The 20258-nt window shown below is 40.0% G+C and overlaps 1 protein-coding gene and 1 pseudogene across 1 annotated transcript in view; both read right to left on the bottom strand.

Annotated features, from left to right (window-relative positions):
- The window catches only part of ARHGAP42 (Rho GTPase activating protein 42), a 251311-nt gene that overhangs the window by 177347 nt on the left and 53706 nt on the right, over window positions 1-20258 (bottom strand). The window contains exon 2 of the mRNA XM_033121252.1: window positions 8823-8918. Within this exon, the coding sequence (XP_032977143.1) occupies window positions 8823-8918 (96 nt within the window). The remainder of the gene's footprint in view (window positions 1-8822; window positions 8919-20258) is intronic.
- Window positions 10395-17848, bottom strand: LOC117030379 (acylglycerol kinase, mitochondrial-like; annotated as a pseudogene).

Here is a 20258-nt window from a genome sequence, read left to right as displayed (position 1 = left end):
GTAAGTGGTATGTTTTTTTCAGAGAGGATCTCCACCTGAAATGTGCAACTTTCTCAGCTGTCCCAATCCTTAATAGTGGGTGGTTTCTATGTGGGTGCAAAAATAAGGGTGGTAAAAAAATGGAAAACAATAATTCAATTGTCCAACTGAGAGTCATTAAAAAGTAAAATATGCTTCCTCTACAAAGTTCAAAAGAAAATGTTATTTGTATAAACAACTTAGGCATTTGGAATGGTTCCAATTTAATAGAGGACTTCCTGATTTATATAACCACATTTAAGTGGGTTGTAATGAGGGTCTGTTATAACTGACGGATTTTCTTTTGATTCAGCATATGAGAAGGTAATTTGTTTCCTAGAATTTAATAAAAATCATAGGTCTCTTTTCAAAGACTTCATTTATGGTCAGTAATGGCACTGTCTCTGGTTTGCAAACATTTTCGTAAGAAATGCCCAAGAAGAGTTTCTTGGCCACATTCTACCTTATGCATCATAACACCATTAGACAATTATTAGTAATCTGTCATCATAGCTCATAACCAAATTCTGAAGAAAATCTTTACAGAAGCTTTAATAATCAAATAGGTTAGCAATTAAATCTTATTAGTGTAAGTTGAAGAAAACAAGCTCTTGTTTAGCTAAAATCATTTATGATCTTTTAAGAGTATTTCCTGGGTTTATAACATACCAGTTTTGTGTGTGTGTGTGTTTTTTAAACCTAAAACACAGGGTACTTGCTCTCAGCATGTTTTTATACCATATAGGGATCGAGTCAAAACACATAAAGCAAGCTGTGTGCCATACATCCCATCCCATCGTCAGCTATATTCCTAATTTATCACTTGGAAAACTGGATCAAATAACACCTTTCCATTGGACCTACCAGATGCATCCTCAAAGTGAATGGATTTACTTGGCAAAAGATTTATACATTTTCCCCACAGTAATTTCTCTAACAAGGAAAATAAAGGCAATTTTTCCAACCACTCATTTAAAAAAGTTCTTCTACTTCACACCCTCTGAGCAGATACTGTGTTTCCCCGAAAATAAGACCTAGCTGGACAATCAGCTCTAATGCGTCTTTTGGAGCAAAAACGAATAAAAGACCCGGTCTTATCTTAGATTAGACCCAGTCTTATATTATAGTAAAATAAGACCAGGTCTTATATTCATTTTTGCTCCAAAAGATGCATTAGAGATGATTATCCGGCTAGGTCTTATTTTAGGGGGAACACGGTTATCAATGATCACTCTAGGCTTCTATCTATAGACCAAGGTGATTTCAGGCAAAGTTAAGTCACTTTACTTCTATATCACACTAATACACACCCAGCTTCAGAGAGGTAATCAAACAAATATTTGCACCTGAGCAAATTATTGCTTGCTCAGGAAGCCACAAAAGAGTCCCTATGACTTGAAATGTGACTATTTTAAATTTGTCTCCTGTAGTCTCACCTTTTGACATACTCTCCTAAGGACAGAACACAAAAGAATCCCAAATGCAGGACACTCTCCAGACAACCCAATATTCAAAACTTGGATTGGGTTCAACTTACCATCCATCTATCAGTCTGTACACGTACAATTTGTATATAGATTTCCATATAAAAGTTTTTCGTTTTTTTTTTAAGATGTAACATGCTCTTTGTTTTAAGAACTATTCAACACTAACCATCAGTATTGTTATATCTGCATATCTGCATTCAAACAGAGTAAATACCTGAACAGGAGTACACTAGTTATGTCAAAAAACTAACTGGGCAATTATTACGAAACATTTTGATCTGAATTACCTAATTGATGGCCTCATTTCTCCACTCAGTGTTGGGCAACATAACTTTAGTTGAGAAGTGGTTGTGTGTTGTCTGTCTCCACCACAGGAATTTTCTGTTTAGGTGTGTCTAAAGGAATGAAGTCCCCACCTAAAATATTTACTAGCAAACTGACTCTCCTTCTTGGTAAATGTTTAATCTCCTAAGTGCAAGGTTCACAGTATCCAAGACTTTCCTGAGAGTTAACACAGACCATCACACAAGCTGTTTACACACAACTGCAACTGGACTTTCCAACGGTTTCCAAGATTACATAGAGTGAACAGGCTTTGCCTCTTATCAATGATTAATATTTTTATTGGCACTACTTCAGCTTGACTAACAACATCCGATTTTTAAAAAAATCTAGACTTCTTTTAAGACGTTGGCTACAAAGTGATTTTAAATTATAGGCACAGTAATTTACATGCCCCAGTGTAATGCAGGGTCTGTGGTCCCGCTCCCCGCACAGGAACGCACGATATGGGGAGGCCAAAAAGGAACAACAATGGAGTCATGGATAGGGGGTTCATACTAGTATATTCTCAATGGCAGCTGGTCAAGGCACAAAAGCAAACATCTGCCAGTATCCCAACAAGGGGTCTTCCTGCACCACAGTCTCGCTGGCGGCCGGATAAGACACAGGAAACGAACATATGCTAGTTCCACTACACGGTGGTACGTTCCCAAGCTAAAAGTCGGGCAGTCCATCAAATCAGGGATGGAAGGCACTTGCAGCATACACAGGTGGCATCACCTTATTCAATTCCCTATAGTCCACAATCATTTGCCAGGCTTGTGCGTTGGCCTCACAATATGTGCCCACTCCGCAGGGTGAGGACTCCAAATCCTCCCCAACCTGCGGGTGAGGGACGACCTCAACCTCACTGCATTCTCCACTGGGGACTCAGCAAGCATTTCCAACTGGGACTACAAGTCCTGCACGTGGGCTGCCTCAGCAAGCACTTCCCAACCCACACGGTCACGACGACCTTCACTTTCTCCGGCCTATACTGGATGGAGAACTGTCCATGTCTTCCCACCCCTCCACGGGGGTCCAGCTCTCCGGCAGCTGCTCCTCACAGGCTTCCTGAGACTGAGTGTTCATGCATACAAACTGCTCCACCGGCCTTCGGAGAGCTTTGGCCGGCACCATACCCTGCTCGCTGCGCCGTGTGTAGTGCAGTGTCTCAGCTCCCGCTCCCCTCTCAAGAACGCAGGATATGGGGAGGCCAAACAGGAAAAACAACGGAGCCACGGATAGAGGGTTCATACCACTATATTCTTGATGACGGCTGATCGAGACACAAAAGCAAACATCTGCCAGTACCCCAACGAGGAGTCTTTCTGCACCCCAGTCTCACTGGCCGCCGGGTGAGACACAGGAAGTAGGAGCCACACGATCTGCAATCCATCATCCGCGCTTGCTAACAGCACTTGCTAACCGCAATCCACAGTCCGCTTCTCTGCCAACCAACCCACCCCACTTGCTAGCCACAATCCACACTTGCTAGCTTAACCATGGCAGTTATATCAGTGACCAATGGCTAACTGGTAACAGCTGATGGCCATCTAATAACCTAGCCAGCACCTTTCCATGTGAGGCCAAGAGCCTGGAAACTGCTCTCTGGGACTCTGTCCCCACACCCAGCTTTGATTTGGACATAATTTCTGAACGTGATACACTAAGATTTACAGCCTTTTATTATCCCGTACTATCATGTGCTAAATTAACCTGACCTAACAACCTGTCTCATAGGCAGATTCACAGTAATATTTTTGAGCTTTACGTGTTTAAATGAACCAGTATAAACTATTTTCAAAGGAATAGTATTTCATTTTTTTCCTTGTGGTGATAGAGTTTTATTTCCTACTAGTAAGGTTTTAAGGCTAGGTATATGACTCACTTTGGAAATTATTGATTCCCTCCCATGCACTTGCATGCACCAGGACTGATGCATTCATTTTCTTTTTGCATTTACATACATTTTACTGTGTAATTATAGTTAAATAATGGTACATTTTGTATCTAGTCTACTCATGTAATTATCGGAGGACTGAATCTTACACCAATTTGTAATCACTCCCCTCCCCCACACCACAAATTTCGAAGCCCCAGATGCAGCCCCAGCTATGCAACTCCTAACTTACTCCTAACTCAATGTCTTTACTCAGTTCAAAAAATTAAAGCAGTCTAAAAAGTGGCCAGTTAGAGCAGCTGTAGGAAGTTAGGTTGGAAGGACTCAAGCTGCTCCCCGCTAGGCCAGTGCTGCAGTGGGCAGATAAAAGGGAGCCATCAGAAGCTCACCTACAGCTCATTCATTCTTAGAAAAAGGAGGAACCATGACATCTTGCTACTCTTGAATGTTTAGGAGAGTGTGGGATGCTGCCCTGCTTTGGACTTTAGTTCTGGAAACAACTAACCCACTCTCTGAGCCACAGGAATTCCCCACTGCTTCCCAGACGACTATTCCTATTTTGCTTCCTTCCAAGCCAGCAACGTCTCGCTGGTACCAAAAAAGCAAACAAAAGAGCCAGCAAGCACAAGGCCAAAAAGGTGGGAGCAGAAGGGGACAACTGAAGAATGAGGCCAATTTACAGGCCAGTCATAGGCCTACTCATCTAAAAAAAAAAAACTCCTGGATCAGCGTCCACTAATTAGGTAATTACAGCGATACAGTAACAGCATCTTCTTCTCATTACTTGACTCAGAACCTGTGTTCACCCTATTCTACTGCAAACACATTGAAAGCAGACATCTCACTCGTCTTCTTACTGCCCTTCCACCCATTCCCGCCACCATAATTTACAGTAAGTCTGCAAATGTCTTGACTTTACAAATTATTTTGCACTGGCATTGCTCCTTATAAAAGATGGGTTTTTTTTGGTAAGTCATTGTTTTGAGTGGTGATATCATTGGTGATGTCTCAAGACTACTCTGGCTGAGAATGTTGTGGCTATTACTCAAAGTTAACAGTCACAGCTGTCCCTCCTTCATTTCTCTTATTAAATAAAGAAGCTGAAACTAGGGCATCAACAAGCTATTTTAAGGACGACTGAAACTTTGTACCTTCCTATGTGGAATTGAAGGTGACAAACGTGGGTAAGGCCAATGCTTGCATTCCAAACACACCAGCCTCACCCATTCGTCTCAGGGACACATTCCTGGATCACTGTCTTTGGTACAACAGCTTGCGATATCCTCACACGCCCTCCATGTTAGGGATGATTATTCAAAGACTTCTACTATTTTACTACATACATAATTATTTTTAACTGTTTAGACTACACTTGGAGGCTCTGGAAAGGGATACAAAGTGTTGGATGGTGAGGATATGGGAACATATGTATATTTTCACATTAGTTGTTTCAGAAATAATTTGTTTATAAGTCTTTTCACCTAAGTTAAATTTCCCTAACAAAGCACTGATGTTTATGTCAGATTCCCAGTAATAAGTGCTAAATAAGTCTCCTGATTTAAAAGTAACAAACAATACTACACCTACCCCTACATAGTATTCTCCTTGATCTAACTCCTCAAAGTCCTCTAAGCAGAATTTAATATTCATAAATCTTCAGCTACTCATCAATTCACACCTTTCAAATCTAATCTGCAAAAGCCAAACAACATCCATTTAGCCAAAGGGGAAAGAGACAAACAACCCAATGCTGAGATAGTAAGTTCACCACAAGCTGGGGAAATCACCTAACGTCAATCTCCCTGGAAAGCTGCATAGCACGGTGATTAAACAACCCTACCTCAGCAGTTACTTCAAAAAGATATTTTAAGTAAGAAGCGTAACAGAAATTAAGAGAAATGTGAATAGAAATTAAGAGAAATATGGTGAATGTTTAAATTAATTATTATAGTAAAAGACACATTGCCATTCATCCCCTTCAAAATACTCCCCCTCGCTTTGAACACACTCATCCCATCGTTCTTGCCACTTTCTGAAGCAGTTCTAGAAGTCCTCTTTTGTGAGTTTCTTTAGATGAGCTGTCGTGGCTGCCTCAAGGTCCTGAATCATTTTGACTTTGGGGAAGAGACAAAAGTCACACGGTGTCAGATCCAGTGAATAAGGTGGATGAGGACACACTATAATGTTTTTATTTGACAGAAATTGCCATACCAGAAGTAATGTGTGACACAGAGCTGTGTTATGATGGAGGATGATTTACGGCACACTTTGAAACACACCTTCTTTCAACCGTAGCTCACACCTGACTGCACCAAACAAGTTGAAACTTGTCACACACTGTTACTAAGGTTCAACATGCTGCTGCCCATATTAAAGACGACTGCCTTTCCATTGGATGGCACTCGGCAGCAGCACACACTGTGTTTTGTGATCCCAAAGGAAAGGCTCCATGTCACACATCGCTTCTGATATTGCAATTTCTGCCAAATAAAAACATTACGGTGTGTCCTCATCCACCTTATTCACCGGATCTGGCACCGTGCACTTCTGGCTCTTCTCCAAAGTCAAAATATCCATGAAAGGTAAATGTTTTGAATTGATTCAGGACATCAAGGTAGCCACAACAGCGCAACTAAAGACAATCACAAAAGAGGACTTCCAGAACTGCTGCAGAAAGTGGCAAGAACAATGGGATGAGAGTGTTCGAAGGAAGGGGAAGTGTTTTGAGGGAGATTAATGGCAATGTGTCTTTTACTGTAATAAATTTTTTTTAATTCAAACATTCACCGTAGTCTTTGATGATACCTTGTATGTTTACTATACTGTTAATAACAAGTAAAAGACCAACTAGAAGGAGGCTGAATGTACTATAGACATTATTTTGTAAATTCATGTATATGAATCTGATGGAATATTTTTGTCATGAAATTACTAAAAATTATAATAGCTATGAAAACCTCGAAGTATTTGCTATAATCCTCTCCACAAAGAAAAAAAAATTATATATGTGTGTGTATGTACATATATATGTGTATATATATGTATATACACATATCATTCTATTAGAAAAATACACATGTAAGTGAAAAAAATTAAAGTTTATAAGGAAAATTGTCATTTATTCAACAATTTAACAAAGGATGTACCATAAGTCAAGCCCTGGGTCAAGTGCTATAAAGCTAAAATGGTTAAAAAAAAAAAAAAAAAAATACAGATCTGACCTCTGCCTTCTTGGAATTTGCAGGTTTTATTAGTAAGTCAAAATAATTGCAGTTACGTGACTGTTCTTCCTTTTTTCTAAATAATAATGCTAGGATATTAATATTTTACTAATATAATCTAGGCTTTTGTCTGGCTAAGTGTGTATTACAAAGTCTGTGTTGGGGGCCAGACATTGATGACAAATGTCAAGAAGTGGAACAGAAAATGACAACAAGTGTTCCAAATGTCTGTGGTGCATGATCACTGATGTTGTCCTTTCCCTTTCATCCTGTTAAGAGGAAGGTGTCCTGCTGCTTGCAGCCCCGTGATAGTCCTCTCCCTTCTTCCTAAAGGCTCCCTAATTATACCTCAGCCTCGTGACAAGCATGGCTTACCCACCTTTCAGCAGAGAACTGAGAGAAGGAGTCATTCATGATCCCAAGACACTAGCCACGTCCACATCCCCCTAAAAGTAACTAACACTCTGTAAGGAGCAAGCTAATAAAGTAAGCACCTGGCACAGTTCCTCTGAAAGACTGCCAACTTGACCATAATGATGTATGTGTAATGCAAATCTCATAGGCAGAAATGGCTTGGCTAAGGAGTCTGCACTCTGCCCAAAGGTTTCTCTAGGAGAAACCTTCATAAATGTAAGCAAACTAAAAAATGTCACACACAATGAATCAGAAACTCATTCAGCTTATCTTCTCTTGAGAGACTTTCTTTTGTGGAGATAATATTGCCCTTTCCTTGCACAGCTAGGTTTGTATTTGCTACACAGGTTTATAAAAATAATAAAAACATATGATTTAAAAATGCATATAACTGAAAAAACTACAGAAGAAATGGCAGGGGAAGGAGAGGCCATGTCGGGGGTCGTAAATCTCGGCTACTAAAAGTGTGGCCCAGGGGCCAGCAGTTTTGACACCACTTTCCAGTCTGTTGCAAATACAGAATTGCACACTCCACCCGAGACCATCTGAATCAGAATCTGCATTTAATAAGATCTCCAGGAGTTTCATACACACATTAAAGTTTGGGAGTCACTGTTCTAGATATTGGTAATAATATCCTATTTCTATACCTGGAAGGTGAGCACACTTAGTATTATTCTCTAAAAAGTACACACATATTGTATACAGTCTTCTGATTAGGTGATATGTCTCTAATCCAGCTTACAAATGGATTCCATGTCTACAAACTGGCAAGTAGGGATTGTTAAAATGTGGAAGAATGCTACATAAATCTGATCTTCAAACAGTAAAAACTCACATACCTACAGATAAAACTTCGGAGAGCACATAACCCGACCTATAACTTTAGGGAAAATGAAACCACGTGATTCACGAAGGTGCATGCTTTCTCTGGGTCAGACTGCTCAATTACTGTCAAAGTTAGATTAGGGCTCAAGTCTCCTGACCCCCAGAAATGTTCTGTGCCCTACAAAAATACTGGTTTAATATGTCATGACCGCTTTGCTTTCCCTATGTAAACAAATACTCATGTTAAAAGAGAAATCAGTATTTAAAAAACTCTTTAAACCAGTACCTTGTATATTTAATAACAGATTCCCAGTATACATTAGTTTGAATGAGTGATTAACTTTGAGACACAGGCAAACATTGTTACCCACATCTTCTCAAAGGGCTGAAATGAATTATAGCATGATTAAGTAATTTCCTTACGGAAGAACCACGGAGCTCAATTTTAAAACAATTTATAATATTCTCTTCCACAGTAACCAAAAATTGCCCTTTACTTTCATCAAAGTCAAAATATCTTCCATGTTTAATATTTGGGTGAATGAATCTATGTGATTTCAAATGTAATCAATATCTGAAGTAGAACTTTTAAAATTATTACTTGGGAGACTGAAGAACAGTAGTACTCACCGATACTAATTTCATCATCTGTTTCAGCATCACCAATACATTCAAATTGGAAATCTTGCAGTGACTGGGAAAATTTCTGTACTGCCATAGACAGATCTGTAATTGAAAGTTAAAAGAATTATAAGTTAAAGGTACCATGGAATACTCAAGTTTCCACACGTAATGTTATACAACTTTGATGTTAATACTATTTTAACCAGAACCTTTAACATACCAGTTTGACAAATACAAGCAGAATTTAAAGAAACTACTAAAGAAATATTTTAGGAACTGGATCTGCTCTGCTTAAAGGGGATCTGTCCTTTTAAGAAAGTTTTAATGCCAGTCATGTATTCTCTGGAAGCCAACTTCCCAAAGCCTTTATCAAAGAATTACTATTCATTTCCTATAAACAGAACAATTTATTAAAAATTTAAAAAAGGAATGCTACTGAGGTGGCTAATAAAAACAAAAAAAGAACCAGCCAACCTTTGATTAGAAAGTGTCACTGATGTTATGCTACACAGACTGTGGAGTATGCAGGAAACACGTTTTTACCAATTAACTACTAGTTTTGTTTGATCTCCTTCTATGGTGGAAGGCCACCTGGAAGGTTGTTTACAAATAATCTTGTGATTTATAGGAGACCTCAAGCTAAACATACTCTTCAATCCTGACTTCAGTCTGAACAAAGTCCAGAGTGTGACTAAATCCAGAAGACGAGTTCTTCTTTATTCCTGGAGAGAATAAAGAAAAGCCCAGAATAATGAAAAGTAAAACCCTGGGAGGCAAAAGCCTGGGATGCAACCTAACAGAGCGACTAAAAATGCAGCCCCTGGAGCCAGGCTGCCTGGATTGAAATCCAAGTCTCAGTCCCACCACTTAACTAGCAACATGACCTTGGGCCAATTATTTAATTCCTCTGGGCCTCTGTTTCCTCATCTGTAAAAAGTGAGTAGCAATAACATAACTACCTCATAGAGCTGTTCTGAGGATTAAGTTAATATTTGCAAAGAGTTTATTTAGAACAGAACCTGGGATTTAAGTACTATTTAAGTCTGTTAAATAAAATTTAACATAAATCAATCTGACAGGGCAGCATCAGGGAAGATTTCAAGGTCCCACCTCTCCGAGCTACTCTGATCATCCATGCCAACCCTTCCACGGAAGGTGGCAGCAGTAGGAAAACGTATTTTTCTGGAATACACTCCACACTTCATTGAATGATATCTCTCATGGGTTCAAGTCTAATACCTGAACGCTTACATTAGTTTCAAGCAATAGGACCTGACAAAGACTCTCTCCATCAATCTTTAGTCGGGCTCTCTTCTTGACTAGGCCCTCTATCTTGGCTCCCCTTCCTCCCTGGGCCTACATAGCCCTGTTTTAGTAAGAATCCTGCCAAGTCAATTTAGAGAAAATGCCCACCCTGGATATCGGATCAAATTCCTCACCCTCCCGCTTTGATACGTAAGTCCTTGGCCTGCCTTCACCAGGAATCCTCCGACACTTGAAGTCTCCTCTTAATAATTTCCCACCCACCACCACTCACCCCTAACCTGCTCCTTGGCTATGAATTCCCACTTGTTCTTGTCACAGAGTTGAGCCTGATCTCTTCACTCTACTGCAACATTCTTGACATCTGTAGCAACCGTCCTGAATTGTCTTCCTTAGCATTGTAACGACTGTTAGAATTTGTTTTTCTGTACAAGAACAATTATGGTCCCATGCCTGGACATGGCCCCAAGAAGTAGGATTATGGTAACCCACCCTTCACGAAACTCCAAGCCCAGGTACCTATCAAAGTAAACACTCATGAGTAAATCGGTCTCCAAATATGAAGGTCATTTTTTGCACCACTGTGAGTCAGGAATTCACCAACGTCCTCACACCACTGACAATTCTGAAGACCACAGACCTCAAGCCTCAGAGAGGCTTGTAAAAAACCACCACCAAAATAAACACACAAGAGACTCAGTTTTTGTTTTTTTAATCTTGTTTGAAATAAATAAATCATGCACTGAGAAGAGGATGCTACTTGTACATTAACACCTTTTCCCACAAGAGGGGTAAAATTTGGGGACCCTCTAATCTATTTGAGAGGTCCTTTCAATCTAAGAGAATGAAAGGGTCTATCAGCTTAACAACGGTTCTGCTTTGGGCTTTCAGGAAGAAAGATGAAGAGAGAGCCTCCTTAGTGAATTATTAGTCAATGAGAAAAACAAAGGCTTTATCAGAACTATACTTCACCCATCAGCTGTGAGACCTTGGACACATTCTACTCAAGACCCATTTTTCTTATCTACAAAACAGAGAATACATACTTATCTCACAGGGTTCTTATAGAGACTCAACAAGGATGTGCCTGGTACACAGCAGGCAACTCAATAAATGGCTTCAATCATTATCATTCAAGTCTAGCTCATAAAGGTGGAAAAGTTGACTGGCCCTTCAGACAGACGGGCACCAAGTAAAAGTATGCATTTATCTGAGAGTACCCAGCTCTAAGGATAGAGAAATCATAATACCTACATCAAATGTTATGAGAAGACAAAGAAAGCAGACTCATAAGGCTAATTTTAAACCAAGCTGTATATGGGTACTGTCCCCGAGACTTGGGAAAAACATTCCATTTAACGTTCCTATGTACAATATGAAGGCCTTATGCTAAACTGGATTTGAAGGCACAGATGCAATTTCTGCACAGCAGAGTTGAGAAAGGTAGGGAGTTTACATGAGTGGATCAGAATGCTTAGGAACCCTTCCTTTTCTCACCTCCTCACCACAAGCTCCTCCGAGTTTCCCCTCAAACTCAGTAAGCTATCTGGAAGATCTGTCCTAGGGAACTCTTGGCAACCCCCCACGTCCCACCATTTCTTCCTAGACTCTTTGCTTTGCTTCCCGTGGCCGTGCTCCTAGACTGAGAACGGTTAGCGGCTTTGTCCTCTCACAGAGATCACAGTGAACGCACTATAATAATTCCCATCCCCAAACAGGAACACAGTAGTCCTCTTTACAAGCTATCCTTGCCAATACAGCCAAGTATGCGGACAAGTATGAGTTCTAGTGGCAGATTACCCAGGTTAGCTTCCTGCTTCTACCACTCAGCCACACGCTTCTGGGCAAGCTCCATAACCTCTCTGCAGCTCAGCTCAGCATCCTCATCTGTGCCATGGAACAAAAGCCATCGCTCTCAGGGTTATTGGGAAGAGTACGTGAGCTGAAGCACTTAGAACAGGGTCTGACATACAGTTAGACGCTTGAAATATGTTGGCTATTTTCCATGTTGAACATCTCAAAAAAGAGAGGAAAAGGTAAAAAGTCAGGAATTTAGGTGACAGCTGTGAGATCTTAGGTATCCGTGGAAACTGCTCAAGAAAATAGTCTGTGGATGGCAGTTTCAAATTCTCCCTTTGTTCACAGCAATCACGCGGTGGCAGAGACAACCTGATTAGTCAGTATTTCTGTGTAAGACTTGGGTGTCTATTTCAACACTGGACGTAATCACGAATGTGTGAGTGATCCTTTCACAGTCCTTTTATTTATTTTTTTTTAGTTTTTTTCAATTACTAAAGAACTCATTTATTTTTGTAAATGGATGAGTGTCAGACTGCTATGTAGTTAAATTACACTGAATATGTTTAAAAGAGTTTTATTTTAAAATATCAATATTTATAGGACAGCAGAAAGTACATACTTTGGCAACTCTAACTTCCTATGAAAAATGTTAGTTGTCAACTTAGAAGGTGTGAGTGGAAACATGATTTTCCAAAGTACTTTTAGGAAGTATATGAGCAGAATAGTGTGTGGACCACTGCTTTACAACACTACGTCCAGGTGAGGCTGTAGTCACCTCTGGAGGGTGGCTGCCCTTTAAAAAAGTACACATTCCTGGGCTCCATCCCTGATTGAGTTAATTAGGTTGGGCCCCCAGTAAGTCCATTTTCAATGTGCATCCCGGATTGTTCTCATGCAAACCAACATTTAAGAAGCACTACTTTAAAAAACAAACAAACTAGTATACTACAGTGTTTCAGCCGAGGCTGAAGAGGGAAACGCTTCACGTATGTTTCTGGATTGAGGAGAGAACGGAAACAAGCTAAGTAATGAGAACTCACAAAGTAGCAGCACCATCGGGAAGCCTGGCACTTCCCGGAATTCCTTGGAGGCCACTGTGCTTGCACTTTGGGCAGATAACAAGGTGTAGCCCTTTTCCAGATATTGAGTGTGAGAATTTTCTTGAACTAGCCTGAGGAAAATCCATATTTAGGCGGGATCGACTCACACAGACGGCAAAGCATGTGCTAAGGGGAAGCGGGTGGCACAGAGCACACTTTGGGAAGCACTGCGAGAGAAGGGCAGAGGTACTTGTCATGAAAACGCCCTTGGGATCCGCTGACAACACTGGGGACAGGTGAGGCATGTGGTCCCCTTTGGCCCCACTGGGGGCCTAAAATGCAGTCTCAGAACATTCCTCTCCTCCTGCCCGCTCACTGAGCTGTGCTCTGCAGCATCTGCTCTCCCTGGGATCACAAAAAAACTGCAGTTTCCTGGGGAGCAGCTTCACCTCCACGGGCATCGCTCCATACTCCTCAATGTCAATGCTAAAGGGGCCCCATGTGCCCTCAGGAAGCAGCGGAGTGCACTGGCTCGCCTGGAGACACTCGGTGCCGTCAGCGTGTAGGATGGAGTCTTGAACCTTTGTACCTATAATTACGAAGTCTCCTTTGCTGACAGTGTCGGGTTCAATGCACATGTTCATAAAGTCTTCTGTGTTCGTCAGGTCCAGCTGACTGTTCTGTGTGGTGATGGACAGCTCAGTGGTGGACAGCTGCACATCTCTCCAGACCTCCAGGCTCACGTCTTGGGAAAAGGGCATCTTGTGGCTGTGCCCAGTATGATGCAAGCCTCCGTAATATTATCCTGTGCAAATTGGGCTGTGGAGGAACCACTTCCACTCCACTGGGAGGTCTCTCTATAGGTCCCGTGTACAAGATAGAGCCTTGGTGAGTCTGAGGCCACTCCTTAAGAGTGCTCAATAAGTGAGCTGCTTTAGTTTTCAGAGGCCCAAGATACCAGTACTTGCTAACTCTGACGCCAGTATCTCAGAAGGATCCCCACTGAAGGACAGTCATTGCAAACACAGGTTGTTCCTTTTCACCCTTGACCTGCAAAACATCAAGTGGAACTGTCTCTCCTTTCACTGTCTCTCCTTTCAATGGCAAGTGTAGTATCTATAATGTGTTGGACTTTGTTGCCATTTCTGGTAAACAGGGTATGACTCAATCTACTGGTCTATCCCAGTGGGATAAATCCAATAGGAATCTTACTGAAGGTCGCCTCCTCTGCCTTTTGAAGAACTCCAGTAATAACCTCCTTCGACATCCCTTCTCCTCCGGCAACAATGATGACGTCTGTTTTCCATCAGTTCCAGGAGTTTCTTGCGTTGGCCCTCATAATCTGTCTTACCGATGGTCACATCCATGCCAGATAAGTGTAAAATCGGGGCAGCATTTTTTTTCAAATAGAGTCCTTGCTTTGCCTTTGCAAGCTGCAGGATTGAGAAAGACGGTGGCCTTCTTCACTTGTACATTGGGAAGAATGAGCTGGTTTCCAAACACCTGAGCTTCTTGACAAGCTGCTCTCCTTAGCAGGTTATCACAGTGTTTTCCATAGAGCCAATGGCCTCCGCATGACAGCAGACAGATTCCAGCTGTAGTTTTCTTCCAGTGATTTCGAAGTGTTTTAAAGAATATAGTTATCTTCTCCTACGGATTTGCTAGGCATTTGATGATCCTCGCTTGCTAATTGGTTTATTAGCTTATCTCACCGGAATGTAAATTCTATGAGAGTTAAGAACTTGTACTGATCTGGTCACTGCTATATCCCCAGTGCCTAAAATTCCCTATGAAGGCTTCCATGTCACTAAAACTTAAATATGTATGCCTTTCTCCTGTTAATCTCTCTTTGTCAGTTTAATTTCCAGACAGATCCAGCCAGAAACCCTAAGAGAGTTAAAGAAAACTTTTTTCCTCTCCTACATTAAAAGTTTCTTCACTAAGAACTTTTGGTGATATGGAAAAAAACTCAAAATACAATGTTAAGTAAAATCAATAGGATAAAAAGCCATATACAATAGGTATTGTACTAATTACGTCTAAACATAAATACAAATGGAAAAAAAAATACCAACAGAAATAAACACACACAAAAATTTAAGTAGTTCACTCTTGTTTGTAAAGTAATGGGCGACATTTATTTCATCTTTTATTGCTCCCTTTAACCGCAAAGACTCTCTTCTTGACCTAACTTTAATCAGGCTCCTTTGTGCTCTCTTCTGGACTACCCTTTCATAGTCCTTTTAGAAGCATGAGAAAGCACTATGCAAGAAAATATGGTTCTCAACTAGTTCAGATGATAATTCCAAAACTAAAGGGGAGGTTTGAAATATAACTTATTTTCAACTTCAAGTGTCTGGATTCTTGATTTTCCTTTTATTTGTTCTTAGTTTCTAAAAAACCAAAGTAATGATGAGGTCAAGGTAAAGAACTTGTGATGTTTTCTGGCAGTAATATTGACCGAGCTACAAAATGAGGAATCCAGTTCATGCTTTAAATCTTGGCTCCGTCTTTTACTGAGTGTGCAATTCTGAAATGGAAAACACAACACTTCCCACTGACTTAAAACCACATGAAACATACTATTCCCTAATTGTCTAAAGTTTCTAAGCAATGATCAGATGCACAAAAGCAATGTACTGGTTCTAAAATCTTTTAAATAAAATTAACATGTGATTATATAGAACTTGAATGTAAAATCTCAAGTTTTAAAGTTTATGGTTGAATTCTAAAGTATCAAATTATGTAATGACAGAATCAATGTTTTAAAGGCAAAAAGAAAGATCAAGTGAATAAAATGTTACAAACAGGAAATCTGGTTTAGGCAAGGGTGTCTCTGTCTTCCTATTTCTACCAAGTTACCAGAAATTGAGGACAAAGAAGAAAAAGATACCAGTCAGAGCCATCACAGCCACATTCTATGGTGAAGGTAGAGGAACACCATATACCAGCGTGCAAGGTTGTACATGGTAAAGATACTACAAGTACCACCCACATCATATCCTTTCCATTTGCCTAACCTACAAGGTAAGCACAGGACGTATTCACATTATAATTTGGAAGAAATTACACTGAGTTTTGCTTAGTCAGTAATATTTTTATATCAAAGAATTAACCTGTAGCACCCGTGATTAAATGATGCCAATGAAATACTAAAACTTCATTTCATTAGAGAAATACAAAACAGTAACTGTTTAATTATAACTCTTCTTACACACAGACTTAAGAGCTGGAGTCTACCTGTTCCTTTAGAAGTGTCAATGGAATTACTTTTACAATGTCAGCCATGGAAGTTAGCTGTATTTATGTCAGAACATGTACAACCAGCCAGTCCACTGGCATTAAGGCAGTACTTCCTGAAATCCAGTTGCTCTGGGAATTAGATTTAAGCAAGGCTCTCAGGAGCAATTTATCCAGCCATAGTGTTGTGGAATTATCATCTTCACACCACCATGCAGAAGGGAGACAGTACAAAGCAATGAGAATACAAAGGTGAAAACAGGATATATACTTCCCTCCTAAAGGACAGAGTCCAGTAGGGGCATGAAGCATGTAAATAATCATATCAGAGGTCAACTGATAAAATCTCCAACAGCGGTTAGTAACACTATCACCACAGATATGACTTACTATGTGACTGATACTTTTCCATGCACATAAGGTCAATTAAACCTTTAATCCTCACAACAGCCACATAAATTAATATCATCAGTCTCATTTTACTGATAAAGAAATAGACACAGAGAGGTTAAGTGAATTCCCCAAGGCTACACAGGCTAGTAAATATGTCAACCCAGGGAGCCTAGCTCCAGAATCCCCCTTTAACCACACTGCCATACACTCTGCACATAAATAGCAAACAAGAAGACGCAGCAGTTCTGCTTGACTGCACGGGGGAAGGCTTCTCAGAGGAATCAATGGCATCAGGGACTTGAAAGACGTGACAATGCACCAAGCAAGACCAAATTAAGAAAATGTCCCCAACCGTCCAAAAGTCAGCTTCCACCTACATATCCAACCATATCTATCAAAACTCATACCAAGCTGAGGTACTGTCATTACCAGAAACAAACCATCCAGTCTCTTGTACCTCTGTTTATACGGTTATTCCACCTTCTTGAGTTATCCTCTTCTCTTATATTCTCTTTCGCCATCTCTCTCAAGCCTCCATTTCCTTCAAAAAGCCTTTCTTGATCCCTTCCAACTTGGTGTCATCTCCTTCTTTACACGTCCCACTACATGCTGTGACTCTTGCTGTACTTCCTCTAATTTACCTTTTATCCAGTTACCCATAATCCTGGTTTATCCACCTTATTTTAAGTAGTGCACTAAAGGTAGGAAACTTTGCCATCTGTGAATACTACCCAAGTATTCACAGCAGCACCATATCTTATATACAACAGGAACTCAACTGTTGAAACCATAAATTTCTGCAAGGTGTGTAAATACTCCAACCATCTGGATGCCTTGCACCTCCCCTCCTTCCCATTCATAATCTTGCAAGCCCCTAATGCAGCTTTTTCAGCAACTTGTATAACATGGGTTATCCACTTTCCAAAACAATAATAACAGAGATGTTTTACTATTTACAAGAAGCTTTGGTATACGTTTACAATAACAGTAGCAATGGGGTTGGTAAGATGTTTTACTATTTCAAAGTTCTTATATATTTTTCTTAATTCTCACACAAAGCTATGAGGGCAGAAGCTCTGAAAAGTTAAATAACTTAATTTGCCCAGAGTCTAAGACCTGGACTCCAACCTACACAGGTCTTCTGTTTCCCAAATTGGATGCTCTTTTGAATGCATACCATAGCTAATTCCCCAAAAATATCGGGCTTTAAAACCGGGGGGTGCGGGGGTAACTCTAAACAACATCGACCTAATCCCTTACCTGTTGTATAAATTCTAAGACAGTAAGAGACTCCATGATTGGACCATATGCAAGAGAGCTAGCCACGTTGATTAGCATGGAATAAGCTAGCGGCAATGACCTTAGATGGTCATTATGAAACATCATGCTAAAAGTCAAAGGAAATACACATTTATTCTTGTACTTTCTATTCCCACAAAATCGTTGAATAATGTTCTAGGTGTTGAGCTTCCTCAAGGTAGGTATATTCTTCTTCATCTCTCTTTGCCCTCAGTGCCCAATAGAAAGCAAACACATGAGGAAAGAGCGAAGAGAGGGACTATATAAAATGGAGTCATTTTAACCACACTGCTAAAATTATTAATGTAATGAAGGTAGAGGCATGAGGAAAAACTCCATTCTTGTTCTAACTAGCCTGGGAACTTCAACACTTTTGAACTTTCCAGTCCTGTGTTAACACCTAAATATACATCTGTAGCTCCAGGTAACCCTCTAAATTATCCCAAAGGATTCATGTATCCAGGCCACCTGTTTACCCCCTGAAGGACTCACATATAACATCCACCAGACAACCATTATCCAGACCACCAGGACATGACCAGACCTCCTGCACCTATCATCCTGACTGCCTGGCATCTGACTGATAACATTTTGGACCAATCTAGGGCTAAGAATGCAGAATTAATAATTCTCAAGGATATACTTTTTACTGTAAGAACTTCTTTCCTTTCTTCTTTGGAACACTTCTGGGTTTCTCCCTATGTTCCCAGTTTGCAAATTCCAAGACCCTTGAATAAATCTCTATCATTTATTTCTATCAAAGCCTCCAGATTTTTTTAGTTCATTTGACACACAAAATTGATCAGAGGGATGAGAGAGAAAAAGAAGTGTACACCAACTACCAACATGTTTATAATGTAAGCATCCACTATAAATAAAGTACCAAAAAGCTTATGGTACTGGGAACACACATGAATATAATCGCAAGCCTTAACTTAATGAAAGTACTTTACACAGCAGAATATGTTGAGGAATTACCAAATAAGTCTTGGTTTTTAATACCTGCAGTTATGTTTTTAGTGTTTTCTCAGAGAACTACAAACGTCAGATTGCTACACGGAGAAAAGTCAAAGGAAAAGAACACTCAGTGTGGCAAAGCATAAGAAAAACCACAGTGAAAACTGCTTGTCGATAAAAAACATTTCTATCGCTCTTATGTGAACAAAGTTTTTAAATGCCCATTTTGTTATTTTTCTGTTACATAAATGGCTAGAAAATAACTGCTGTCCAATATAAACAATTCAAGAAAAATCTTCATGCAGGTCTGGGACAAACTGGTACTAGTAATAACTCAATAAATGTATGTTGAACTGAAGTGAACTTGACTTATTGTAATGGAATCAAGGAATTCTCCTTCCTCGAAAGGCTTGAGCAATACTGCCATCCAGCAATAGCCATGTCCACAGGACATCACTGGAGACAGTCACCTGAGAGGTAATGGTTCTAAAGCTGTTCTTCGTGCCCCTGGAAAAGCACAGACTACTCCAGGCTACCAAATCAATTTGCTGTGTATTCTAGGATGTAACAACATTGTGTTGAGTCACTGTAAAGTTGGTAAAACAAATGAACCTAGCTTTAGATGGCCTCCTTCATTTCTATACCAGATATGTATTCAGGGTCTTATTTCCACATCCTGTTTTGCACCCTTCTAGCAAGCAACATAAGTCAAAGCATCAGTTCTTGGTGATGAACTGAAGTCTTACGTGATGAATGTGCTCAGATCTAGGAAGAAGTCGTTCTTTAGAATCATGTCATGTCATAGACTAAGTGTGCACAAGAGTCAGACAGACAATATACATCAATCCAGGGGACACCACTTACTGCAATGTCTTAAAACAAGCACTTAGCTTCTCTGCATCTCAGGTTCCTCGTGTACAAAAAGAAGATATGAATCCCTTCAACACTGTCATGAATATTACATGAAACTGGTTTAGCACAGTGTCTGGTACAGAACAGCAACTTGAAAGACTAGTTCTCAACAACTGTTAATTATTAAACCACTATTTATTATGATGGCAAAGGCAGAAGATGAAATATTTTGATTATAAGCATAACATATTTAATCTATGTATTAAATTACTATCTTCAGTGAAAATAAATAGTGGGCTGGCCTCTAACAAAGACCAAACATCTTGTAATCCCATAAATGATATGTGTCTGGCAAACAGTTCCAGAAGATTCTGGCCTAAAAACAACAAACAGGAACCAAGACTTGGCCCAATTTTTTCTACAGTTTCTATAAAGCTACAAATTCCATAAAAATTAAAATTAAAAAAAAACCCCAAGACTTCACTACTGCTACAACCCAAGTTAAAAATAGAAAGTTCAAAGGATGAAATAAACCACCCAACTTCATACTGGGGCGGGGGGTGGTTATGGAAATAATGGCTCACTGCAGTTTCTCCAG

Source organism: Rhinolophus ferrumequinum, chromosome 11 (genome assembly GCF_004115265.2).
Source record: "Rhinolophus ferrumequinum isolate MPI-CBG mRhiFer1 chromosome 11, mRhiFer1_v1.p, whole genome shotgun sequence".
Classification (NCBI taxonomy): Eukaryota; Metazoa; Chordata; class Mammalia; order Chiroptera; family Rhinolophidae; genus Rhinolophus; species Rhinolophus ferrumequinum.
This window is presented reverse-complemented; position numbering and strand designations above follow the sequence as displayed.